Genomic DNA, 23,322 nt, shown 5'->3' on the forward strand with positions numbered 1-23,322 from the left:
CTCTGGTAGGGAGTAGTGAGTGCTTTGATAACATCATCAGACATCACAGCTATCCTCCTTTTGTGGAACTCATCCTGGTTTTGCATGTTTCAAGTTTAAAAAGTATGTTGATTTAAAGAAAGCCATTAGGATATGGGGACATGGGCGGTCCACAGACACAATCAAGATCATCTAGGTGGATGGCAGGGACCGAGCTTGGGAGATGCTGTCATGAAACATGGTTAGGCTGGACGTGGTGGCACACACTGTAATCCCAGCTACTTGGGAGGCTGAGACAGGAGGATGGCAAATTTGAGGCCAATCTGGACAATTTAGCAAAAGTCTGTCTGAAAAGACTTCTGTTTTCTTTCTTTAAAGGGTTGGGATCCTGTCTCAGTGATAGGGTGCTGGCGTAGTCCCAACACCACAGAAACCAGAACCAAAACCAAAACACAGGGAGAAGACTTGATTGGTCTAACGCTGGCCAAACCTCAGAGTGCGTGTGAGAGGGAAGGACGTTTCTGCCACCTCCTCCTATGGCCCTGAGCCCCTTGCCTCCCTTCCCCTGGGCAGAGAGAAGGGAGGAGGTCCCCAGAACCGCCCCAGTAAGGGAATCAACACCACTCTCACCCCATGGGGTCATGGCCATGTGCCTCACCATCCACATCTAGGCAAAGTTCAAATCCACGTGTGTAGGGAAGTCTCTACAAAGCAAACAATACCTTAGGGTTTTTTTTTTTTTTTTGTAACAAGGATTGAACCCAGGGGTGCTTAACCACTGAGCCCCATCCCCAGCCCTTTTTATTTCTATATGGAGACAGGGTCTCACTGAGTTGTTAAGGGCCTTTCTAAGTTGCTAAGGCTGGCTTTGAACTTGCAATCCTCCTGCCTCAGCCTGCCGAGCCCCTGGGATGATAGGCGTGGGCCACTGCACCTGGCTCTGAGGAATTATTTTTACCCAGAAAGTCCACCATCAGTTTCCCATGGCCAGGCGTCTGTGAACAGCGCCCAGCACCTCATGGGTCACCCCCGAGGAGAGCCACACAGGCTGAGCCAGGGCTGAAGTCAGAGGTGAGACTGGTGACCCCACAGGACAGTGGACCTTTAGGGCTACTGCCTTCTGAGGCCTCTCGTCCTCCCTACCTCAGGAGGGAGAATAGCTTCCAACCAGGACAGCCCCGGCTGAGCTGGCCAGTGCCACCTACTGCCAGGTGGCTTCATATCTGCTTCTCCTGGGAATCTCCAAGGACGTGGCGGGGGTGCACCCAGGACCGGGGCTTCTCCAGACTCCTCCGCTCTGCCGGCTTCTTCGTGAGTCTCTCGTTCTGCACTGACCCCCCGAGTGTTGCTGTGCTCCTTGGAGGAGTCAGGCTTTGTTTCTGCAAGTGACATCAAGCCCAGGTCTCGAGGCCCGTGGTGATGGAGACACACGAGGAGCCCACTGCCTGAGACCAGGGCCTGCAGGACAGCTGCGAGGAGAGGGCATCAGGGATGCCGGGCAAGGCAGGGTCAGGGTCTGTGGGGTCACTGGAGGTGGGCGAGGAATCACTCAGCAGCGGGGACACCAAGGTGGTGACTTGGGGAAAGGGCCTGTGTCTAATGGCTCACCATGTGGGCCTTGGTACCCATGGGCGACTGATTCCAGGACCCTGTGGGCACCCAAATCCCAGGCTGCTCAAGTCTCCATGTAAAGTGGGCAGCGTGGGCAGGTAGCTGTGCGTGTGACAGTACATGTCACCTAAGTCCTGAGGCCGGGTTTACAACACAGGGTGTGCCCTCCTAACGCTGTGGGAATGGGTGCTGCGCCGTGCTGCTCGGGGAATGGGGACCAGGAAGGTCCTGATGTGCTCAGAGCAGAGCAGGGTTGGTTTCCTTTTGCCAGTGTTTAACTTCCTGTCCGAGGTTGGCTGAATCTGCAGAAGTGGCCCCCCGAGAGCTGATGGCATGTTCCTGCCGGTGCCCACGCTCCTTTCCAATGTCGCTTTTCAAAGCCGCCCATGAGCAGCAGAGTCTGCGTCTCCACCTTCGCATCTGAACTCTGCCCAGAATGTGGCACAAATGACTTTGTGCCAGCGAAGCCCAGGGGTGGCCTTCCACTTGCCCTCTGGGAACCTGCCATCAGGGCCTGCGGAAGAGCCTAGCTGGCCTGCTAGAGGAGGACGTGTGGCCCAGCTCCCCCTGCCCGAGCCACCAGCCAGCCAACTGTCAGCAGTGTTTGATTCTCTGGCCATCAGCTGACCACAGACGCATGAAGAAGTCCAGCCAAGATCAGAAGGCCTCCCTGGCTGGACCCACAGACCCAGAGCTACATAAAAGGCTACCCGGAACCACCACGTTTCAGGTATTGTCACGCAGCACTGCTGGGGGGACTGCTAGCTGATATACGAGGCCAGAAGTGCTTCACCTGAATCGACCTTTCCAGAGAAAACCCAGCAGCTCCCCATGTGTGCAGGGTGCAAGGGCACAGTATGGAAACCATCGGATTAAAAAAATTTCTCCAAACAAAAGAAAACATAATGCAGACTTATGTTTCTCTGCTCATATATATTTTCTCTCCACATATAGACGCAATTCTCCAGTAAACATTTACAAGATATGTGGCCAACACTGGGGAAAGGAAAAGAGGGCAGCTCACAGACAGGGTCTCTCACGTTCAGCTCCAGGACACACAGACACAGACACAGACACACACAACCAACGAAGTCTGAATGAGAGCAGGTAAACTGTGTAAATATAAAGTCACTCCAAACTACAACCACAGACACTCGGCGCGCCACAGGGGAGGCTGAGGAGAGATCTTGTGCTGTACTTTGAGACTTTCTGATAAAAAAATAAATAGGACTCGGGAGGCCTGGGGCCTGGGCTGTGCTCAGTACCATCCCCCGTAGAGAACTGCTGAGTGGCAAAGTGCACTTCTGTCCCACAGGCCCCTCTGTCTTGGGAAGCTGGGGACCAGGCTGTCCCCTCCCCTTCCTGCTACGGTGGGGCAGAGCAGGAGCTGGGTGGGGCGAAGGTGACTCCCATGGGACTCTCCTCAGGCAGCAGCCAGGCCTCTCTCCATCCTGTCCCCTTGGGGGAGGGCGGAGGACAGATGCAGCAGGAGGAAGGGAGGCAGGAGAGACTCTCCCCACCTGGTTGCAGCCTCTCAGATCTTAAATCCACTTCCCCACTTCCTCCCATCCCAAGCTGCAGGTGGCCCTTGGTGACCCCAGAGGCAGCAGGTCTAGTGGGAGGAGCTTCCGCCCAGCCTCCTGCTCTCTGGCCTGTCCAGGTCTGTTCTTTGATGGGAGAGCTGGCCGGCTGCTCTGCCTGAGGGCAGGGGCAGGTGCTGAAGCTCGTGGTCTGTAGACTGTGTCCCTGATGGGCAGGTGCACAGGGGACTCTTCCTGGACCCAGCCATGGCCCTGGGCCCCGCTTATCAGCAGATGCTCCCCAAGGACAACAGAAGCCAGCCCTGCCCTGGCCAATCCCGTCTCATTTCCCTCCTTTGTCCTGAGTGAACAAAGCGCTTAGGGAAAGGTCGGCCCCCTGAATGAGGCTCTCCCCATAGGCCTCTGCGCACCAGGCCCAGTGAGGTCTCCCCCAGGAAGAGGCACTGGGAGGGGACCCCGTCCGGCCTTGAGGTGCACAGAGCCCTGCAGAGCCTGGACCTGGCGCCCACAGAAGTCCTCAGACTCCAGCTACTTGCAGGAAGATGCTTTTCTTGAAAAGAAGAAAAGAAGTGTCTCCTGGCATCACGTCGAGGAGGGAAAACAAGCTAATGCAGCAGAGCAGCCCCAGAGTCCAGGGGAGCCTGGGAAGGACCCCGTGCGCCCTTTCTCTTGGGGGAGGCCTCAGGACAGAGGATGGCTTGGCAAAACAGAGAGGCAGGGGAGACATCTCAAATGGGGACAATTCTGCCCTGCAGGGGACATCCAGGGATGTTCTGGACATTTGGGATTGTCACAACAGGCATGAGGTGGGGACAGAGCTCCTGGCATCTGGGTGGAAGCCAAGGAGGCCGCTCAGCATCCTAGATGTGTGGGGCAGCCCGCCACCAGGAACCCGCGGACCTCCAAGGCAGCGCTGCGGGAGGGGCCCCCGTAGGCCAGCCTTCCAGCATGTTCTTGGATGTCTCCAAAGGCCGCTTTGAGGGCACAGTGGGAGCCCCAGAGACCTCTCCAGACCTCTTCTGGACAGATGAGGAAGGGTTGGGGGACAGACAGGGCAGAGGGAAGAGGCCTCCTCTGTCCATCTGCAGCCAGACCCGTGGCGGAGGCCTCAGGCTTGGTCAATCTTTGGTCAAACAGGAAAACGTAAGGCTGGACTGACCTGGACCCACCTGCCCGCGGCCAAAGCAGGGCCCTTTCTCTGGGCACAGGAGCCACATTCATGAGCAGACTCCAGGGCGGGCGCCCAGGCCGGGCTCACCAGAGGAAAGGAGGGTGGGAGAAGGGCGGGTACGGGTGGCGCCCTCTACTTGTTCTCAATCAGGGTCTGCACCTTGTACACGAGGTCCCGGGCCAGCTGCAGCACCTGCCGGGTGTTGTGTCGCTCGGCCATTTCTGAAAGAGCAGAAGGCGTGCTCAGGAGCTGCTTCCTGCCCCCTCAGGGACAGCCCCTTCACACAGACCGTGCGGGCAGAGACCCTGGGCAGGGCCTGCACCGCCTGCCTCAGTTCCCTCATCTGGGGAGGTCACAGGGCCATCGCTCCAGGTTGCCATGGAGACAAAATGAGGCAGTGTTGGTCCACAGCGTGTGCTGGGAAAAGTGTTCGTCTGTCCACCCCGGTCCCACAGAGAGACGACAGGGAACCTTCAAGAAAAGAGCACTCACGGGCACAAGATTGGTGCTTCCGATGACATGGAGATGAAGGAAGCAACGGAGGGAGGGATGGAGGGACAGAGGGACGGAAGGACAGAGGGAGGAAGGGGGCATGGTGGGGAGGGAGGGAGAAAAAGAGAAGAAAAATGTTTTTTTCCTGAGGTCAGATCTTCAAACCTCTAAACAGAGTGGACATTTGCCATGGAGGAACCATTTATGGGGCAAAGAGAAAAGCACCAAGACTGCAGTTCCCAAACCGGGGGCCGAGGTACCCCAGGACTGCATAGTGAACTGCATTGTGGGACAGTCAGCCCCAGACACACTGCGGTCCACTGAGCACCACATCGCCCGTCCACTTGTGGGTTGTTAGCAGCTGCTGTGATAAAAAGCAAGTACTATGTGAGGAACAGGAAATAAGGGGGCGGAGTCGTAGCTGGAGCGGAGGCTGGTGAGGCGACGGTGGGTCCCATAGGCGCACATAGCCCTGGAACTGACTTACTTAAGAATGAAATAGAAAAGATTTTTCTTTCAATTTACATGCATCCCCCCCAATGGCTACTGTGTTATTAGGACATGGAAACTCATTAAGTGACTTGGCCCAAGCTGCTTACTAAATGGAACTTTTGGCCTGAGATGCTGTGATGACAATGTCATGGAAATGCTGGGCAGAGACCCTGGGTGGCCCTGAGCCGAGGGGCCTGGGAGCCTCGACACCAAGATACGAATTGATTTTCTTTCTCTATCACATCTTCAAATGGAAAATAAGACACCCAAGAACAAGGAATGGTCCAGTAAGTTAGAGGACAGTCACCGGGGTGTACTCTGTGGTGGTAACAAAGGGTTATATGTGAAAGCTTTTTGAACTGTTAATAGAAAAACGAAATGGAACTAGTAACAACATGAATACACTGTGGTTCCTATTGGGAAGGAGCACAGTAGGGACAAGCCAGATGAGACCCAAGGAAGTCTGCAGCTGTGTAAGCAATGTGAAGTTCTCGGTCTTGACAGATGGATCAGAATCAGGCAAAACTGGGCAAAACCTATCACCAACTCTACATACTTTCTCTGCAACATGTTTGTGAATCTGAAAGAGTTCTAAATGCCAAATGAATGAATAAAATCCAAAATTATTCCAAAATTAAAAGTTTACATTAAAAAAAAAACCGATTATGTTTCCAAGGTGAGATCATAGGTGGTTATTTTTCCCCCTTAATTTAAGAGGGGGTGGAGTCGTAGCTGGAGCTACTCCTTCCTTCCTTCCTTCCTTCCTTCCTTTCCTTCCTTTCCTTCCTTTCCTTCCTTTCCTTCCTTTCCTTCCTTTCCTTCCTTTCCTTCCTTTCCTTCCTTTCCTTCCTTTCCTTCCTTTCCTTCCTTTCCTTCCTTCCTTCCTTCCTTCCTTCCTTCCTCCTTCCTTCCTCCCTCCCTCCCTCCCTCCCTCCCTCCCTTCCTTCCCTTGAACTCTCAGGGCCTCATGCATGCTAAGCTGCATGGTGATAACAGTAGCAATGGCTTCATTTTTCAGGCCCCTCCATGGGCCAGGGACCATGTGATGAGACTTATCCATCGTCTCCTTTAATCCTCAAGGTCTCCCTGTGTCAGAGGAGATGTTAGCACCATTTTATCCCTGAAGAATCTGAGGCCCACAGACGTGAAATCACTTGGACAAGGTCACACAGCTCTCAAGGGGCAGAGCTGGAATCAAATCCCTGCACGTGTCTGGTTTCAAAGGCTGTATCTGGTTCATGCCATGCAGCTGCCCCCTTGTTCCTCATTTCCTGTACATGGCAGCCCCCCATTTCACAGATGAGGCAGTGGATGTTTAGACAGGGGGAAGGGCCTCGCCCAGGGTACAGCTGGTCACTGGCAGAGCCGGGCTTTACCCTTGAGCCTGATTTGAACACTCAGGAACCTCTGCCAGGTCCTTGAGAAAAATGCGACCTCAGCATTACAAGATGTCAACCCATCCTTTGGGACATCCCCTGTAAAAATGTGCACAACTCCCTTGGCCCCTCCCTCTGGACAACCCCACCCCCGACATGACCCCGCCACAGGGTACCATTGAAGAACTTGATGATGTCCGTGAAGTCCATGTTGTTCTCCAGGATGATGTCGCGGTAGACTTCCACCAGAGCCAGCGCGATGAACAGGACGTAGTGGGCGGACGAGACGTGTTTGGCTGCCCAGATGGTCTCCCAGACGGCGAAGACGTCATCATAGATGAGTTCTGCAGGGACATCAACATGCATACTCATGACAGGTCAGCCACGAGCTCACAGGGCTGCCCTTCCTGCCGAGGATCCGGGGCCAGCTGGGCTTGGGCCTGTGTCCTGGCTGTGAGGCAGGACGTGGAGCCCACAACCCTGTCATTTGACCCTGGGAAGCCTCAGTTTCCCCCATCAGTAGAACAGCTTCCTGCGTTTCTTCCAGCTCAAGTGGAGGAACCGAGCAGGTGCAGGTTTGATTGGCATGGACCTGTGCCCTCCCTGGCTCCTGCCAGGGCCCACCCTCCGCTACCCATCAGCCTGCACAGGGCAGGGCTTGCTGTTGCCTGAGGTTACTGAAGAGGTGGAAGATAGGGGTAGGTAAGACCAAGGCTTCCTTTAAACTGCATGGGTAGATGCACGTCATAATCCCAGTGGCTCGGGAGGCTGAGGCAGGAGGACAGCAAGTTTGAGGCCAGCCTCAGCAACTTAACGGAGGCCCTAAGCCACTTACCGAGACCTTGTCTCAAAAATAAAAAGGGCTGGGTATGTGGCTCAGTGGCTAAGACCCTGGGTTCAATCCACAGTAGCAAAAAACAAAACAAACCAAAACAACAAAAAATAAACAACAAAACAAACAAAAAATCCATAAAATTTTATTCCTAAGTATTTTATTCTTTCTGATGCTTTATTAATGTGTCTGTTCTGAGTTTAAATTTTTTTGTTGCTAGTGTATAAAAATACCACTGATTTTTGCACGTTGATGTGTATCCTACCACCTTGCTGAGCTTGTCTTTAGTTCCAATAGCTGTGTGGGTGGATTCCTTGGGGTTTTCTGAATCCTTTTTTTTGTACACAATTGTGTTTTCTGCAAACAGAAGATTTTTTACTTCTTCCTTTCCAGTGTGGAGGCTCTTTCTTCCTCTTGTCTAACTGCTCTTTTTTAAAAAAAAATTATTTAGTTGTAGGACACAACACTGTTATTTTATTTTTTATGTGGTGCTGGGGATCGAACCCAGGGCCCCGCTCATGCAAGGCAAGCACCCTACCACTGAGCCGCAGCCTGGCCCCAGCCTGCATAGCTGCTGTGGCCAGCACTTCCGGGAGTGCGGGGTGGACAGGACCAGAGCGGACACCCACGTCCTGCTCCTCATTGCAGGGGGCTGTGGCCCTTCACCATCATGTGATGGCAGCTGGGTCACTGTGGCTTCCCATTTTTCTGGTGGAAGCCCCTCTACTCCTGGTTGGTTGGTTTGTCCTGAAGGATTAGATTTTGTCAAAAGCTTTTTTGTTTCACTGCCAAATGCTTTTTCTATGTCATGTGTTGAGTGATCATGTTCTTTTTCCCCCTTACTCTATGGATACCATGTGTTACACTGAGTGCTTTTCATATGTAAATAATCTGCATTTCTGAGATAAGTTCCACTTATTAATGGTCTGGGGACAAAAAGGAGCAAGGCTTCCCATTAACTGGCTGTCAGTCCAGCTCTGGGGCCTCAGGGGGCTGCTTCTCTCCCTGCCTCTCGCCCCGTCTGTAGGGGGGGCTGATACTGGTGAGAGTAAAAGACAGAGATAAGACACCCAAGTGGGTGGCACTTAGTAAACCCCTCCAAATGTGAGTCATTCTTATTATCATATCACTCCAATGTGCATAACAGCCGTGCATCTAGAAGTGACGTCACTTCTGAGTCATGTATGACACATGCACAAAGCACCCTCTATTCCGTGGGTTTGAGAGTCTTTGCTAAGCAGCACTGAGTGGAAGAAGAGGTGGCCCTGGGGGTGGAGAGAATGGGCTCAGATGGCTGGCTCTGCTCTTCCTTGTTCTGGATTAAATCTTCCTCAGCCTCAGTTTTCCCATCTGTGAAGTGGGACTGTCCCAGTCCCCATGCAGTGTGTTTGCAAGGTCAGGCAAAAAGAAGTGGCAGAAGCTGTCAGTGCAAGTGACCAACATGCTGATCCCTTTGCTGCCTTGGCCCAGCACCCACTCAGCCTCGCCTCTGCCCTAGCGCCTCCTCCGAGGTCCTGCTCAGAAAGCCTGGGACAAGGCCCTGGTTTGAAGCGGGTACCTCGTTTGAAGTCCAGCAGGAACCAGCGGTAACAGAAGTAGAAATGGGTGTAGTCCCCGTTCTGATGCATCAGCTCAAAGAGTTCCGAGTCCAGGATCTGTTAGAGGAAGAAAAAGCGGTGGTATCAGTTCCAGAGAAAGGTTGGAACAAGAGGGGACCGCTGGGTCAAGGACGGCACAAGCTGTCACCAGACAGCCCTCAGCAACCAGGTGGGGTTTAAGTGGACAAAGACTGTGAGTAGACGTTTCTCCAGAGACTTCCAAGTGGCCATGAGCACACACAGCACGCTTGGCATCTTTAGCCAAATGAAAACCGCAGGAGACGCCACCTCACACCCCTGGGATGGCTCAATCAGTGACAGATAATAACAAGTGCTGGCGAGGATCAGGAGAAGCTGGAGCCCCCTCCACTGCTCTGGTAACTGGGGCAGCTGCTGTGGAGAACATTTTGGCAGCTTCTCAAAAAGTTAAACACAGAGCTGCCGCGCGATCCAGCAGGTCCTCCTCAACAGTCCGTGGAATAATCTGACCATGGACCGCACAGCAGCACTGTTCAAAACGGCCAATGGAAACCAGTCCGACATCCACCAAAAGATGAATGGACCAACAAACCGTGGCTGTTAGAAAACAGAGGGCAGAGACCTGCGGGAATCAGACACTGTGCTCAGAGGAACAGCAGCTCTGAAAGAGTCTGTGGGAAGAGAAGGGCAGCACGCGCTGCAGGAGTCTTAAGGGTGCAGAAGGCACCCAAATAAAGCGAGCAGCACTAGGACAGGGAATCCACAGAGAGTGACCCAAATGACTCCAAAGGGAGAAGGACGGATCTTCCTTGGAACTGTTCAGAAAAACACAGATGACATCTGTTAGAGTCTGTAAACAAGTCTGGATGGCGCCTGGCAAAATGCCAGAGGGAGTGGTTTGTGAAATAACACCAGCAAGCCATTAAGTGTGGAGATTCCTGATTGGTTGACTGATGTATCTAGTTTATGCTAATTAAGATAAGCTGTGTGGAATGTATAAATACTGCTCCTGTTCTGCAATAAACGGCTCCCTCTCCTGCTGTATCAACATACACAAGTTGTTCGTCACCCCCTGGTTATTTTGCTGCAGCTGCACTGCTGCAGACATCACCACACACTGCTGCAAGTGCACCCAGGAGACTGGCCAAAAGGAAGAAGTGTGACAGGTCAGGTAAGGGTGACGTGGGTCAAGGAATCTCACTATTGGGTGTGGCAGTGCACAAGGCAGGAGGCTCAGGATCCAGGGAGGCAGGAAGATCTAGGGCAAGTTCAAGGTCAGCCTCAGCAACTTAGTGAGACTCTGTCTCAAGATTTAAAAAACAAAAAATGCCTGGGAGTGTAGTACTTGTTTAGCATGAGCAAGGTCTTGGATTTGATCCCCAGGACTGAAACACACACACACACACACACACACACACAAAACAAAAAAACCTTCTTGGGACAACTGATGGCTTTGGAGAATGATCTAGCCGTGTCCAATGAAGCCCCAGCACAGCTTGTGCACGCAGGAGGAGATGTGCACAGAATTTCTTAACAGCACCATTTGTAAAGGCCAAAAGCAAACTTGCAAATCCCCAAAGCAAAAGCAAAACAAAACAAAACAAATGGAAATAAACTAAGTGTCCACCAACAGGAAAAGGGCTACGAATGACGTGGGCCTATGTGCGAGACTCCTAGAGTGGAAGCTGAGTTTCAGGGAAGAGGCAGTGACCTGCACCCTTGAGGAGTGCAGCAGACCTGCCCCCTGCACAGACACGCTGCCAGACCGACGCCAGTCAAGACTATTCCTGCACCTTACATGAGCCCTGGGGAAGCAGCCCCACGGCAGTGCATACACAGTAGGAGGATTTTTGTGAAAGTCTTTTAATTACAAGCTTCACATCCTAGAAAGGGGTCACCACTAGGAGGACAGGAATGAGGACATGCCATCCACAGGGACACATGAGGGCTGGAAATCTATGGTAAATGCTTTGGACACTCATCGTATCATCATTTCTCTTATGTCTAAAATATTTGGTGACATTTTTTAGCTTCACCAAAAAAGTACTCAGGATTAACTTGATCACTGCTGCAATGTCATTGAAGGTGCCCAGGTAGTGACATTTCCCTGTCATTTGCTAAGGCTGATACATTTCCATTACTTCCACTCAAAGTAGCGAATGTCTCAATTCTTCTGGGAGCAGATGGTGGGTGCTGAAGGGCTGGCATTTTTCATAGCACCTGCACACTTCAGCTTGCACGGAGTCACTGAGGGGTTCATATGACACAGACTGTCGGGCTCAGCTCCATGTCTCTGAGTCAGGGGGGCAGAGGGAGGTAAGACTGACCTGCATTTCTAACAAGTTACTAGGTGACACTCCTGCTGCTGGTCAGGGACCCTGCAGGCCCTGTGCTCAGTACTATAAATGCATTACTTTATTTCATTTCCATAACTGTAACAATTCATTGGGAATCATATAAATGGGAAAATAACCTATTTTCCAGATGAGGAAACTGAGGCCCAGAAAGATAAAAGCCTAGATTTTCTAGCCAGTGAGAAGCAGAAATAGGGTTCAAATGCACCTTGACCCCAAGTTGCTCAATCCTAAGTCATGGAGCGATACCTACTGGTCCCCAAAGAGCTGGAAGCAGGACTAGATGCCGGTCATACCTGGATCAGCGACCTCATGTTGGCAAAGTGCGTGTCCATGGCGCCTCCGTGGGGAAAGTTCTGGTTCATCCTCTTCATGAGCTCTGTGAAGCAGCTGAAGGCCAGGGCCTCTGGGGCACAGCGTGCGAGGGACAAATGTTAGTGGTACCACTGCCCGAGGCCCCCAGCTCCCCGGGGGAAGTGCTAAGCCCAGGGCTGGGTCAGAGCGTCCACAGCCGGGGGGGGGGGGGGGGGGGGGGGACATGGGGACCGGGGAAGGCCCGCTGGATTGGGTTCCAAGGGAAGCTCTCCAACCTGAGGGGAATCGTGTGCTTCTCACCCAGGAGCTCTTGGCACCCTTGTTTAGGAAATGATGGTGTAGCCAAGGCTCTTTGCAAAAGGCCTCTATTTGCTCCAGTAAAAAGTTGGCAGTGTTTTGTTTGTACCATTTATTTTTTCCTTTTTTGAAATTCTACTGGAGGGGCTGTGGCTGTGGCTCAGCGGTAGACTCTCGCCTAGCATGTGCGAGGCCCTGGGTTCAATCCTCAGCACCACATTAAAATAAAAGTATTGTGTTCAACTACAACTAGAAGTTCCACTGGAAATTCCAAGTCTGAGAACCACTGTCCTCAAGCACCAACTCTGAGTATCGGAAGGGCTTTTATAGACAACATGCAGAGTTTCAAATTACTTTGGAAAATGCTGCTCAGATTATCTGCTGCTTAGAATACCCATGCATTCATATATTTAAAAAGTAAAGGCTCTGAGAAGTCCTGTAGCAGAGAAAGAAACCTGATTCATACCACCCAGTGAGTCACAAACTTATTTGAAAAATGGTAGATTTTATTTTCTCTCGCTAAATAATTGATCATTTTGAGGAGAGCTATGCTAGACTGGAAAATTTCCCAAGGACAGTGGGATTTCATTCATTGTTTAAACACTCTGATTTATTTATTTATTGGAACCAGGGATTCAACACAGGGGTGCTTAACCACTGTGCCACATCCCCAGCCCATTTTTATTTTTTATTTTGAGATGATTCTGGATAAGTTGCTTAGGGTCTCACTAAGTTGCTGAGGCTGGCCTCAAACTTGCCTCAGATTCCTGAGCCACTGGGATTATAGGCAGGCACCCCTATGCCCTGCTTAAGACTTTATTTTTACAACAGTTTAGATTTATAGAAAAACTGAGAAGACAGCAGAGTTTTCTCACATGGACCACACCCAGTTTCCTCTGTTATTAATATCTTTGCGGGAGCACAGCTCATTTGTTATAGCTAATGAACTAAAACCCATACGTCATTAACTGGATTCTGTCCGTATTCTGGTTTCCTCAGCAGTCACCTATTGTGCTTTCTCTGTTGAAGGACCCCAGCTGTCTGGCCCATCACACACAGCTGGCGTGTCTCCTTAGGTTCCTCTGGGCTCCTGAGTTTCTCAGGCTTTCTTGTTTTTGATGTCCTCGACAGTCCTGAAGGGTCCTGGTCAGGTATTATTTTTATAGGATGTTCCATTACGAGCAGGAGAATTTGGTGTGAGATGAGGTTATGGATTTTGGGAGGAAGATCTCAAAGATAAAGGGCATTTTAATTGAATCCTGTCCAGGATACACATTGTGAACACGACTTATGACACATGACGTGGGCCCTGGTCACTCTGCAGAGGGAATGTCTAACCCTGTGTTGCGCCACTGTGACGTTCCTCTCATTTCCAGCCCCACCCCCTCTCACACTGGGTCTTTGGGAGGGAGTCACTACATGAGGTCCGTGCCTAAGAGTGGGGACTCCCTCCCTCCCTCCCTTTCTTCCGTGGTGCTGGGATGTTGCGGCCAATGCCACCTTTTAGCAGTTCTGTCTTCAAGCCCATGAACGTGGATGTCTTTTTATAATTTAGGTTTTCTTCCATTTCTTCCAAGAATGTTTTCTAGTTTTCAGGGCACCTTCCTTACCCTTCCGTTATATGTGTTCCTAAGTGTCCTGTGTCATAGATGCTATTGCAAATGGGACTATTTTCTTCATTTCATTTTGGAATTGCTTGTTCCAAATTCCACTCTGTTATCATCCCTGTTGTTGTGATTTAATCATCAGTTAAAATAAGACCAGCTCTGGAGGCTGAATGGAAACACTATAGACTTTGGTTTATTGATCTCATATCCTGCAAAATCGATGTATTTATTAGTTCTAATATATTTTTTTATTCAGTACAATTTTCTACAGGAAAGTCATGCCAACTGGGAACTCAGTTCTGCTTCCTCTCCAGTGGTTTCTCTTCCTTCCTGACCTGCCCGTGCTGGAACCACAGTGGAGAAAGCAGACATCTTTATCTTGTTCCAGACCCAAGGGGAACGTGCTCAGTCTTTCCCACTGAGTTTGATGTTGACGGTGGGTTTTCCATAGATATTGCTTGTCATGTCAAGTTCCCTTCTGTTCCTAGTTCATTGAGTGTTTTTATCATGAAAGGTGTTGGTTATATCATGTTTTTCTGTGTCTATTAAGATGAACTTTTTTTTGCCTGTAATTTTATTGATGTAGTGAAGAGTGCTTATTATTTTGTATGTTGAACCCCTTGGCATCCCTGGGGTAAATCCCACCCGGTCATGGACTGTAATCCTTTTTATTTCTTGTTGGGGGCCTAGTTTAGTGTTAGAGCACTTGCCCAGCATGTGTGAGGCCCTGGACTCAAAACCCTAGCATCATAAAAACAAAACAAAATGAAACACTTCACTTACTATATCTTGTTGGAATTAGCCTGTTGGTATTTTGTGGAGGATTTCTGCATTCATATCCATGAAAGATATTGGGATGCAGCCTTCCTGTGATGGCTGTGTCTGGTGTGGGCGTCGGGGTGGTGATGAGGAGCTCAGCACTTATCCGAGGGCTGCCTCCCAGATGAGTTGGGATGCCTTCCTCCCTTCCTCCCTTCCTCCCTTCCTCCCTTCCTGATACTAGGCATTGAACTTGGGCCTGGCTCATTTCCTTTCCTTTTTTTTCCTGGAAGAGTCTGTGAAGAAGTTGTGTTAAATCTTTCCTGAATATCTGGTAGCGCTCACAGTTAAGCCACCTGGGCCTGGTTCTTCTCTGCTGTCACTCACGTCTGTACAGTCGGTAGCTAGCAAAGGCCTGGCTGGGTCTCGGTGTTGGACACCTGGCGCAGGAGGACTCTGTTCACTAGGACCCTGATGTGGTGCCCAGACAGGTCTCCTGAGCCCCTGCCCTGCTCATTCCATGGACCCACTGAGTGAGGGTCGCTCCCTTCCCTGCAGTGGGAAGGATCTGACCCCCGAGTCTACAGCAGAGGGGACCCACTCACCATCATCCAGGATGACCAGCAGCGGAGCCAGAAGGTCACACATGCCCTGGACATAGCCGATCTCAATGTGCTGCCAGATGTAGCTACGAGGGAAGAGGGGCCAGCGATACCGCCATCAGCCACCTCCTGTCACCCCTCCCCTAGATGGCGCCCTCAGCCCGACACCTGCATGCCCATCCTGTCTCACACTCCCCAGACACCTGGGCACAGCCACCTGGATGGCCCTCCCAATGTCCTGCTCAAGGGGGTCACTGCATGCTCAGAAGCCTTCATAAGGGTGCTATTGGGTGGGGTGACATCCAGACTCCTTTACTGGGGTACAGGACTCAGCGCCTCCCAATTCATCTCAGAGCCCCACGCAGCACCTCCAGTGCCTCTTCCTCCCCAGCCACGCAGGGGGTCTCCCTCCCCACAGACAAACCACACGGTTACGTCCCTGCACCTTTGCCCTAGGGGGTCCCGCTTTCAGAAACTCTGATCAGCCTCTTATTAATAAGAGCTCGTATTTTCTGAGTATTTACTATATACTTAGCCTGATACACATTTACCGTATCTTTTAAGATAATCATATATCTTAAAAGATATATATTTATATATTTCAAGATAATCATACAAATTATGATAATCATGTAAGATACTCATATAAAATAAATATCATCATTACCACTCTTCACAGATGAGGAGACTGAGGCATGGACAGGTAAGTGCTTTCCCCAGAGTCACAGACCTAATGGTGGGGGGCGGAGGCAGTTTCTGGACCCAGGAAGCCTCATTTGAGGGTATGTGACCTTAAACTCCATGGTCAGTGGTTTCTTCAGTCATTTTAAAAAAATTTTCTCCAAGTCTCTCTGGAGAGTCCCCACCTCTGTGAGGCTCCCCATGACCTCTCCCTAAGCTCATAACCAGAAAAAGTCAGTCTATTCTTCCTCCTCCCCAGCACTTTTCTCATTTAAATATAACATCTGTCATTCAGTTGAAAACTTTAAAATACATCATATCATGTAATACACACTCATATTGCAGTGCACAGAATATGACATAAGATTATATGATCATTAAACACCATCTATGTGGCTATGGAAGATATTTGCCACGTGGCTAGCTGGTATTACTTCTGCGGGAGTGTCACTGACAGGCAGAGACGAGGAAGTTTCTCTTTGCATCTTAGGACCTTCTGACATCCTTAATTGCTGCAGATTTTTAATATGCCTGGGCCAGTTTTACTTCTTAAGAGATGCCAATAATAATTTTTAATGAACAGAAATAAGTAGCCTTAGATCTTGGCTTAAAAGAAAGAAAAGGACAGATTTTAGATAGAGATGTGGCTGTGAGTCCCCCTGAGTTGTGGTCCAGTGAGGACACTGAGCACCGGGTGGCCCCCTCTGAGTCTCCATATCCTGTCACAGGGCATAATAATTACTCCATTGAGCTGTTGAAGGAATAAATGAGCTGAGGATAGTAGGGGTCTTGGGACAGTGCCTGGTATACAGTAAGCACTCAATAATCACTCTCTTTTATCATTACTGTTGTTATTTAATTGTCAGTGTGGGTTAAAAACAGACCAGCTTCAGAGGCTGACCGAAGTTCCACCTGGGCTCACCATAGCCCCACGGGGTCCCCCTGCCACGCCCCTCCCCCAGGTCTCCCAGGACACCACCTGCACATGATGTTGCGCAGCTTCTCCAAGTTGGCGGGTGTGAAGTACCAGTAGTTGCGGTCACACCTCTGCACGTCCTTCTCAATGCGGTGCAGATTCACGGTGTACAGGTCCAGCAGCTCCGGCTGTGGGTGCCCAGGAGAAGAAAAGAGATTATCCCCAAACTCCCCACTGGGGGGCAGGACCCCTTTCCTCCTCCTGACCCTTTCCTGTGGACAGGGAAGAGAAGATCTCCTGCCAGGGCCAGCTGGGGTTTATTTGCACACTTTCTGGGAAAGCCTCTTTGAGTTTGTATGTTCTGTTCCTTTTAAAATAAAACAATTTCACGAAATGCACAAAATCATTATCCCCATTTTACTAAAAAAAAAATCAAGACTTGGGCTGGGGTTGTAGCCCAGTGCTAGAGCGCTTGTCTAGCAGGTGTGAGGCCCTGGTTGGTTCCTCAGCAACACATAAAAATAAATAAATGAAGGTATGGTGTCCATCTAAACTAAAATTTCAACCAAAACAAGACAAAACAAACAAGACTTGGAGTTTAGCTGGAAGTGCCCCCCCCCCCCCCACAGAAAACTGCAGAAGGGTGAAGGAACTGAACCCCGGTCCAAGTCTGGTACCGTATTAGACCAGATCCTGTGGTCATAGACTGATGTAATGGCTCAATAATCAGCAAGAAAGGAAGGAGAATTCAGGATCAAAAACGAACTAGAGCAGGGCCCAGTAGGACACGCCTGTCATCCCAGCAGCTCAGGAGGCTGAGGCAGGAGGATCATGAGTTCAAAGCCAGCCTCAGCAACAGCGAGGCCCTAAGCAACTCAGTGAGACCCTGTCTCTAAATAAAATGCAAAACAGGGCTGGGGATGTGGCTCAGTGGCCTAGTGCCCCTGAGTTCAATTCCTGGTACCAAAACAAACAAACAAACAAACAACCAAACAAACAAAAAACCCCCCAAAATAATATAAAACAAAACAAGAAAACAACTAGAAAAACAAGAAAATACTAAAACTGGCTTTGCCTTGAGGGTAGCTGCCAAACCAGAGAAATCAGGCTTGGATTCAATCATCTATAGCCCTTGCCAAGGTGAGTCCTAGTAAGAGACCTTCCGTTCCCAGCTTTCCCAGGAATCTCCATACTGCTTTCCAAATTGGCTGCACCAGTTTGCAGTCCCACCAGCAATGTACAAGAGTACCCTTTTCGCCACATCCTCGCCAGGAGTTGTTGTTGTTTGACTTCATAATGGCTGCCAATCTTACTGGAGTGAGATGGTATCTTAGGGTGGTTTTGATTTGCATTTCTCTGACTGCTAGAGATGGTGAGCATTTTTTCATGTACTTGTTGATTGATTGTATGTCCTCCTCTGAGAAGTGTCTGTTCAGGAACCACCATTTGACCCAGCTATTGCCCTTCTCGGACTATTCCCTGAAGACCTTAAAAGAGCGTACTACAGGGATACTGCCACATCGATATTCATAGCAGCACAATTCACAATTGCTAGACTGTAAAACCAACCCAGATGCCCTTCAATAGATGAATGGATAAAAAAAATATGGCATTTATACACCATGGAGTATTACGCAGCACTAAAAAATGACAAAATCATGGAATTTGCAGGGAAATGGATGGCATTAGAGCAGATTATGCTAAGTGAAGCTAGCCAATCCCTAAAAAACAAATACCAAATATCTTCTTTGATATAATGAGAACAACTAAGAACAGAGCAGGGAGGAAGAGCAGGAAGAAAAGATTAACATTAAACAGAGACATGAGGTGGGAGGGAAAGGGAGAGAAAAGGGAAATTGCATGGTAATGGAGGGAGACCCTCATTGTTATACAAAATTACATATAAGAGGTTGTGAGGGGAATGGGAAAATAAACAAGGAGAGATATGAATTACAGTGGATGGGGTAGAGAGAGAAGATGGGAGGGGAGGGAGGGGGGATGGTAGAGGATAGGAAAGGTAGCAGAATACAACAGTTACTAATAGGGCATTATGTAAAAATGTGGATGTGTAACCGATGTGATTCTGCAATCTCTATTTGGGGTAAAATTGGGAGTTCATAACCAACTTGAATCTAATGTATGAAATATGACATGTCAAGAGCTTTGTAATGTTTTGAACAACCAATAAAAAAAAAAAAAAAGACCTTCCACAGCAACACAGCACCCCAAAGAGCCACAGCCTCAGTAAGGGAAACCTATGAAATAGCTTGCTCACCTTCTGGGGCCTGAACGTAACTGCTTGATTGCCCTTTGAACACAGATGCCAAATTCAGTGTAAAAGCTATCTCCCTGGATAATTAAGCCCCAAATCAAGTTTATAACTCATGTAGGTTTCTAACCCAATTCCCACTGCCTGGGTGGTCTGAAAGACTGGAGAATTTAAAGTTATCTCAGATTTGTTAGGCCTCTGGGACTGGGATGAGGCAAAGGAAGGAATCAACCTTTCACCTAGGCCTCAACAGATAACACTCCATGAAACACAAGCGTATGTTCAAACACCACAAGATGCTCAGAGAAAGAGGACCCCCAAATAACAGCTGGCATGAACACAAGATGACAGAATTAGAACCAAAAGAGCCTCTGTTACTGGAAGCATCAGGGACAGAGGATAAAATAAGTTTTTAATATATTTAAAGAAATAAGAGGTCAAAGAAATAGCAACTCTATAAAATAATCAAACAGTCACAGCATATATGAAAAAATTCAAGTGAAACTTTAAAAAAACATTAAACACTCATTAGAGACATGTAACAAAAAATTAGACTGTGTGTCTGTGTGTGTGTGTTCGTTCCTGGGGCTCAAACCCAGGGCCTTGTGCATGCTAGGCAAGGGCTCTACCACTAAGCTGCATCTTTTTTTTTTTTTTTTTGTACCAGGGATTGAACCCAGAGGCCCTTAACCACTGAGCCACATCCCTAGACCTTATTTTTTATTTTGAGACAGGGTTGCTGAGTTGCTTTGTGCCTTGCTAGGTTGCTGAGGCCGGCTTTGAAGTCATGATCCTCCTGCCTCAGCCTTGCAAGCCGCTGGGATTGCAGGAGTACATAATCCTGAGCTATAGCTTTAACCGAAAATCTGACACTCTTTTATTTTGTTTTTAAATAAGTAGTAAATAATTATCATTTTTTATACATTTATTTTATTTATTTAGTTTTTTATGTAGTGCTGAGGATTGGACCCAGGGCCTCACATGTGCTAGGTGAGTGCTCTACCGCTGAGCCCCAGCCCCAGCCCAACACTCTGGAAGAGAATCAGTAAATTCAAAAGAGATCGGAAGAAAGTCCAGGATTCAGCAGAGAGACAGAGAAGGGTCAAATGAAAGAGCAGTAACAGACACAGAGGAGAGTGTGAGGAGGTCCAAAGGCTACAGACGAGACAGAAAACGGGGAACAACAGCCGAATGAATACTAGAGGAGAATTTTCCAGAACTAACTAAAGACATCAATTCACAGATGCATACACAGACTCTGGCTGGGAAATAGAAAAAGACAGCTACACTTAGTCACATAATGGCACACAGTGACAACACATTGAAAGAGAATCTTAGAGAAGGACGGAGGTTGTCTTTGCAGAGATGACAGTCAGCTCCCTGACTTGCTAACAGTAGCGAAGGCAACTGGAAGAAAGTGCAACAGTGTCTTCAAAGCCCAGAGGTGTCCTGACTTAGGATGGGGCTGAGGCCTGACCCCTGTGTCATAAGGAGCGCTGCAGGGCTTCACTGCACAGTGCGCTCTGCAGTATGGGGGTGTTTTGTCCTTATGATGGTGCTGCTGACTGCCAGCTGTGGTCACTGCCGCTGTCCAGCAATCAAGAGAAAAGATCATACTACATACTACTAGCCCAGGACAAAAATCCACTGTGAGCTTCAAAAGTCATAAATCAAACCATTCTAAATTGAGGACCATCTGTACTGAGGAAAAATCACTGTGATCTGGAGTCGCATATTCAGTACAAATATCTTCAAGATCGAGGGCCACATGAGCCTCACTCCAGATGAACGGAGGCCCATCTGCTCAGGAAGGCACTTCACACGGAGACGGGGACCCCAGGCCAGGGGCCCGCCACGTAAGAAGGCAAGAAAAGCCAAATGGGGGACAGCCACTGAGGCATGAGCCCCACCCAAACAAGGGTGTCAAGTTAGAAGAAGGGAAACTGGGGGCCAGAGGCTGGAGTGAGGTGGAAGGGACCTGGAGCAGGGGCAGGAGGAAGGTTGGGGACACACCTGCCTCAGGTACAGGCTGAACTCTCCAGACACACAGAACACACACAGAGCCTGCCGAGTCTGAATGTTGGAGGGATCCAGAAACCTGGCAAGGATTTGGGGCAGTGAATTGGTGATAAATATTCAAGAAACTAAGGAAAGGAAGCAAACAAATGAAGACACATCCAGGACATTTTTTTTCTTCTGCAAAAAAAGTCAACACAGCTGACTTCATGGCCCAGAGGAGACACCTAGGATCCTGTGAACCTGAGTGACCATTTAACCAAGATCATTATGTAGCTGTGCTGGAAAGATGGGTGTGGCTAGTGTCCCTTGTGAAGTGACAGGTCTGGGGTGGAGAAGGACGTGGGAGCCAAAAATCTGCTTCCATAATGGGGGTCACTGGTAATGTCTAAAACTGGGGGAAAAAAAGATCAAACAGCAATAATACAAGTGTGTTTGAGCTATGGGGTGGAATCAGACATCAGGGCACAATAAGTAAGATGGTCGCCCTGGGGAGGACTGATGGGGAGGAGGGGCGAGCTCATGGTTCTGTTCTTTTTCTTCCTTTCTTTTTTCCTTTTCTTTCCTTTTTTAAGAGGCAGGGTCTCCCTACGTTGCACAGGCTGGTCTCCAACTCATAGGCTGGAGTGATCCTCCTGCCTCAGCCTCCCGAGCAACTGGGACTACAGGTGCACCACTGAGCCCAGCCCAACATCTGGTTTTCATAGCTAGCTTCGTCCAGATGTTTGACCCTTTAAATTATGGGCTTGCACATCTTTAATAGGAAAAAGAAATCTTTTAAAGAAATGTGTACACCAGGGGTGGCTTGGAACATCTTCCTTTCAGATGATGTCTTCTGGCCTGGATTTATTGGCACATTTAAAGGATGTCAGACCTTAGTCAAAAGCATGAAGGTGACTGTGGAGCTGCTGCGGATGTGCTCACTGTGTGCCACACACCCAGCACTTCAGAGTATGAACTGAAAATAACTCAAGAAGGTGCCAGGCAGATAGGGAGACCGAGGCGCAGGAGCGCTCAAGGGATTTGCTAAAGCTGGGGTCTGAGCCTGGGAGTGCCCACTGTGAAGCCTGTGTCCCCCAGTCCCCCATGATGGGGCATCCCCTGGTTGAAATCTCTGGACCAGGGGTGTTTGGGGATGCTTAGGCTTTGGGGACACATCTATATCTATGTCTATATCTGTACCTGATGAGATATGGTGGGACAGGACCTGTGTCTACACATGAATCCACTTATGCTTCATGTGCACCTCTCCCCCTGCCCCGAAGGTAATTTTCTACAGTATTTTGAATAACTTTGTGCCTTCTGACTGCAGCCCATCCCACGAGGTCAGATGTGGAGTTTTCTGTTTGTTGGATTAAGTTGGTAACTGGTTTTGGGGTATGGAGTCCTCTGCTGAATAGATTCTGTTTTGTTTTTGAAGACAGGGTCTTGCTCTGCTCCCCAGGATGGCCTCCAGCTCATGGGCTCAGGGATCCTCCTGCCTCAGCCTCCCAAGCAGCTGGAATAACAGGTTCTGGCCACTGAGCTTGGGCACTTTGGAGTCTGGGTTTTTAGATTAGGGATCCTCCTCTCTCCCAACCCGGGTGTGTGCAGTGAATCCCGGTGACGGTGACGGGGAAAGGAAACCAAGCAGCCGCAGCTCTAGGGCTGGGTCTCTCTGCCCCACCCCTGCAGCGGGATGGAGGAGAGTCCTGGTGACTTACGGAGTAGGTGACGCCGCTGGACGACACGGGGGACGCCTCATTGTTGGCAGAAGTGGTCACGACCAGGGAAGCCAGGGCGGGGAAGAGGCTCTCCATCTCGGGCTCCTCCGAGAGGTTGTCCTCGCTGTCCGCCTGGCTGCGCTTCTCGGCCTTGCAGCCCCGCCAGCCCTCCCCTGCCGCACCGTCCTTCTCGGGCAGGGCCACGTCCATGCTGCCGGCGATGGACATGAACTCGTCCAGGCTCCCATTGGCCAGGCTGTCGCTCTCCAATCGGTCCTGCACTGCCAGCTCCTCGCGAGGGGCCTCGTCCCTTGAGGTGGTGGCCTCGCTGCTCTGCCCGTCGTCCACGCTGCTGTCCCCAGGTGGAAGGGCCGGGGGCACGCTCCGCTGGGCGTCCAGGATGCTGTCTTCGGTGCTGAGGCTGGGCTCCGAGTGCTCCGAGAGGCCAGAGGAGAAGTTGTGGGAAGATGGATGGCCAGAGTCTGGGGAGCACGGGCCGTTTTCTAGGTTCCCGTTGTGGACCTTGGGTTGTTTCTCCTCCAGTCGGCCTTCTCCTTCCACCTGCTCTGCCTCATCCACGGACTCAAACACCTGAGCAGAAGGTGAACAGGGACAGAGGTGAACAGGACAGCTGGGTGTCCATGGCGACACTGTCCAGCAGCAATCTGATACTCAACAACTGGGGATTGGTTTCAGGATGGAATTTGCATGCACTGGAATACTATACAGCGG

At 49.9% G+C, this 23,322-nt stretch overlaps 1 protein-coding gene across 5 annotated transcripts in view; it reads right to left on the minus strand.

Moving 5' to 3' along the window:
- Window positions 1-2,503: 2,503 nt before the first annotated feature.
- The window catches only part of Sgsm1 (small G protein signaling modulator 1), a 78,358-nt gene continuing 57,539 nt past the window's right edge, over window positions 2,504-23,322 (minus strand). For all 5 annotated transcript variants that reach the window (XM_046427282.2, XM_046427281.2, XM_046427278.2 and 2 more), the window contains 7 exons: window positions 22,591-23,181; window positions 16,666-16,790; window positions 15,009-15,091; window positions 11,722-11,831; window positions 9,053-9,149; window positions 6,839-7,006; window positions 2,504-4,523 (listed from right to left, as the gene is read on the minus strand). In XM_046427282.2, the coding sequence (XP_046283238.1) occupies window positions 4,435-4,523; window positions 6,839-7,006; window positions 9,053-9,149; window positions 11,722-11,831; window positions 15,009-15,091; window positions 16,666-16,790; window positions 22,591-23,181 (1,263 nt within the window). In that variant the 3' untranslated portion in view covers window positions 2,504-4,434. The remainder of the gene's footprint in view (window positions 4,524-6,838; window positions 7,007-9,052; window positions 9,150-11,721; window positions 11,832-15,008; window positions 15,092-16,665; window positions 16,791-22,590; window positions 23,182-23,322) is intronic.

This window comes from Marmota monax, unplaced genomic scaffold, assembly GCF_021218885.2.
Source record: "Marmota monax isolate L192 unplaced genomic scaffold, Marmota_monax_Labrador192_F-V1.1 WCK01_AAM20220418_F8-fsc00177, whole genome shotgun sequence".
NCBI lineage: Eukaryota > Metazoa > Chordata > Mammalia > Rodentia > Sciuridae > Marmota > Marmota monax.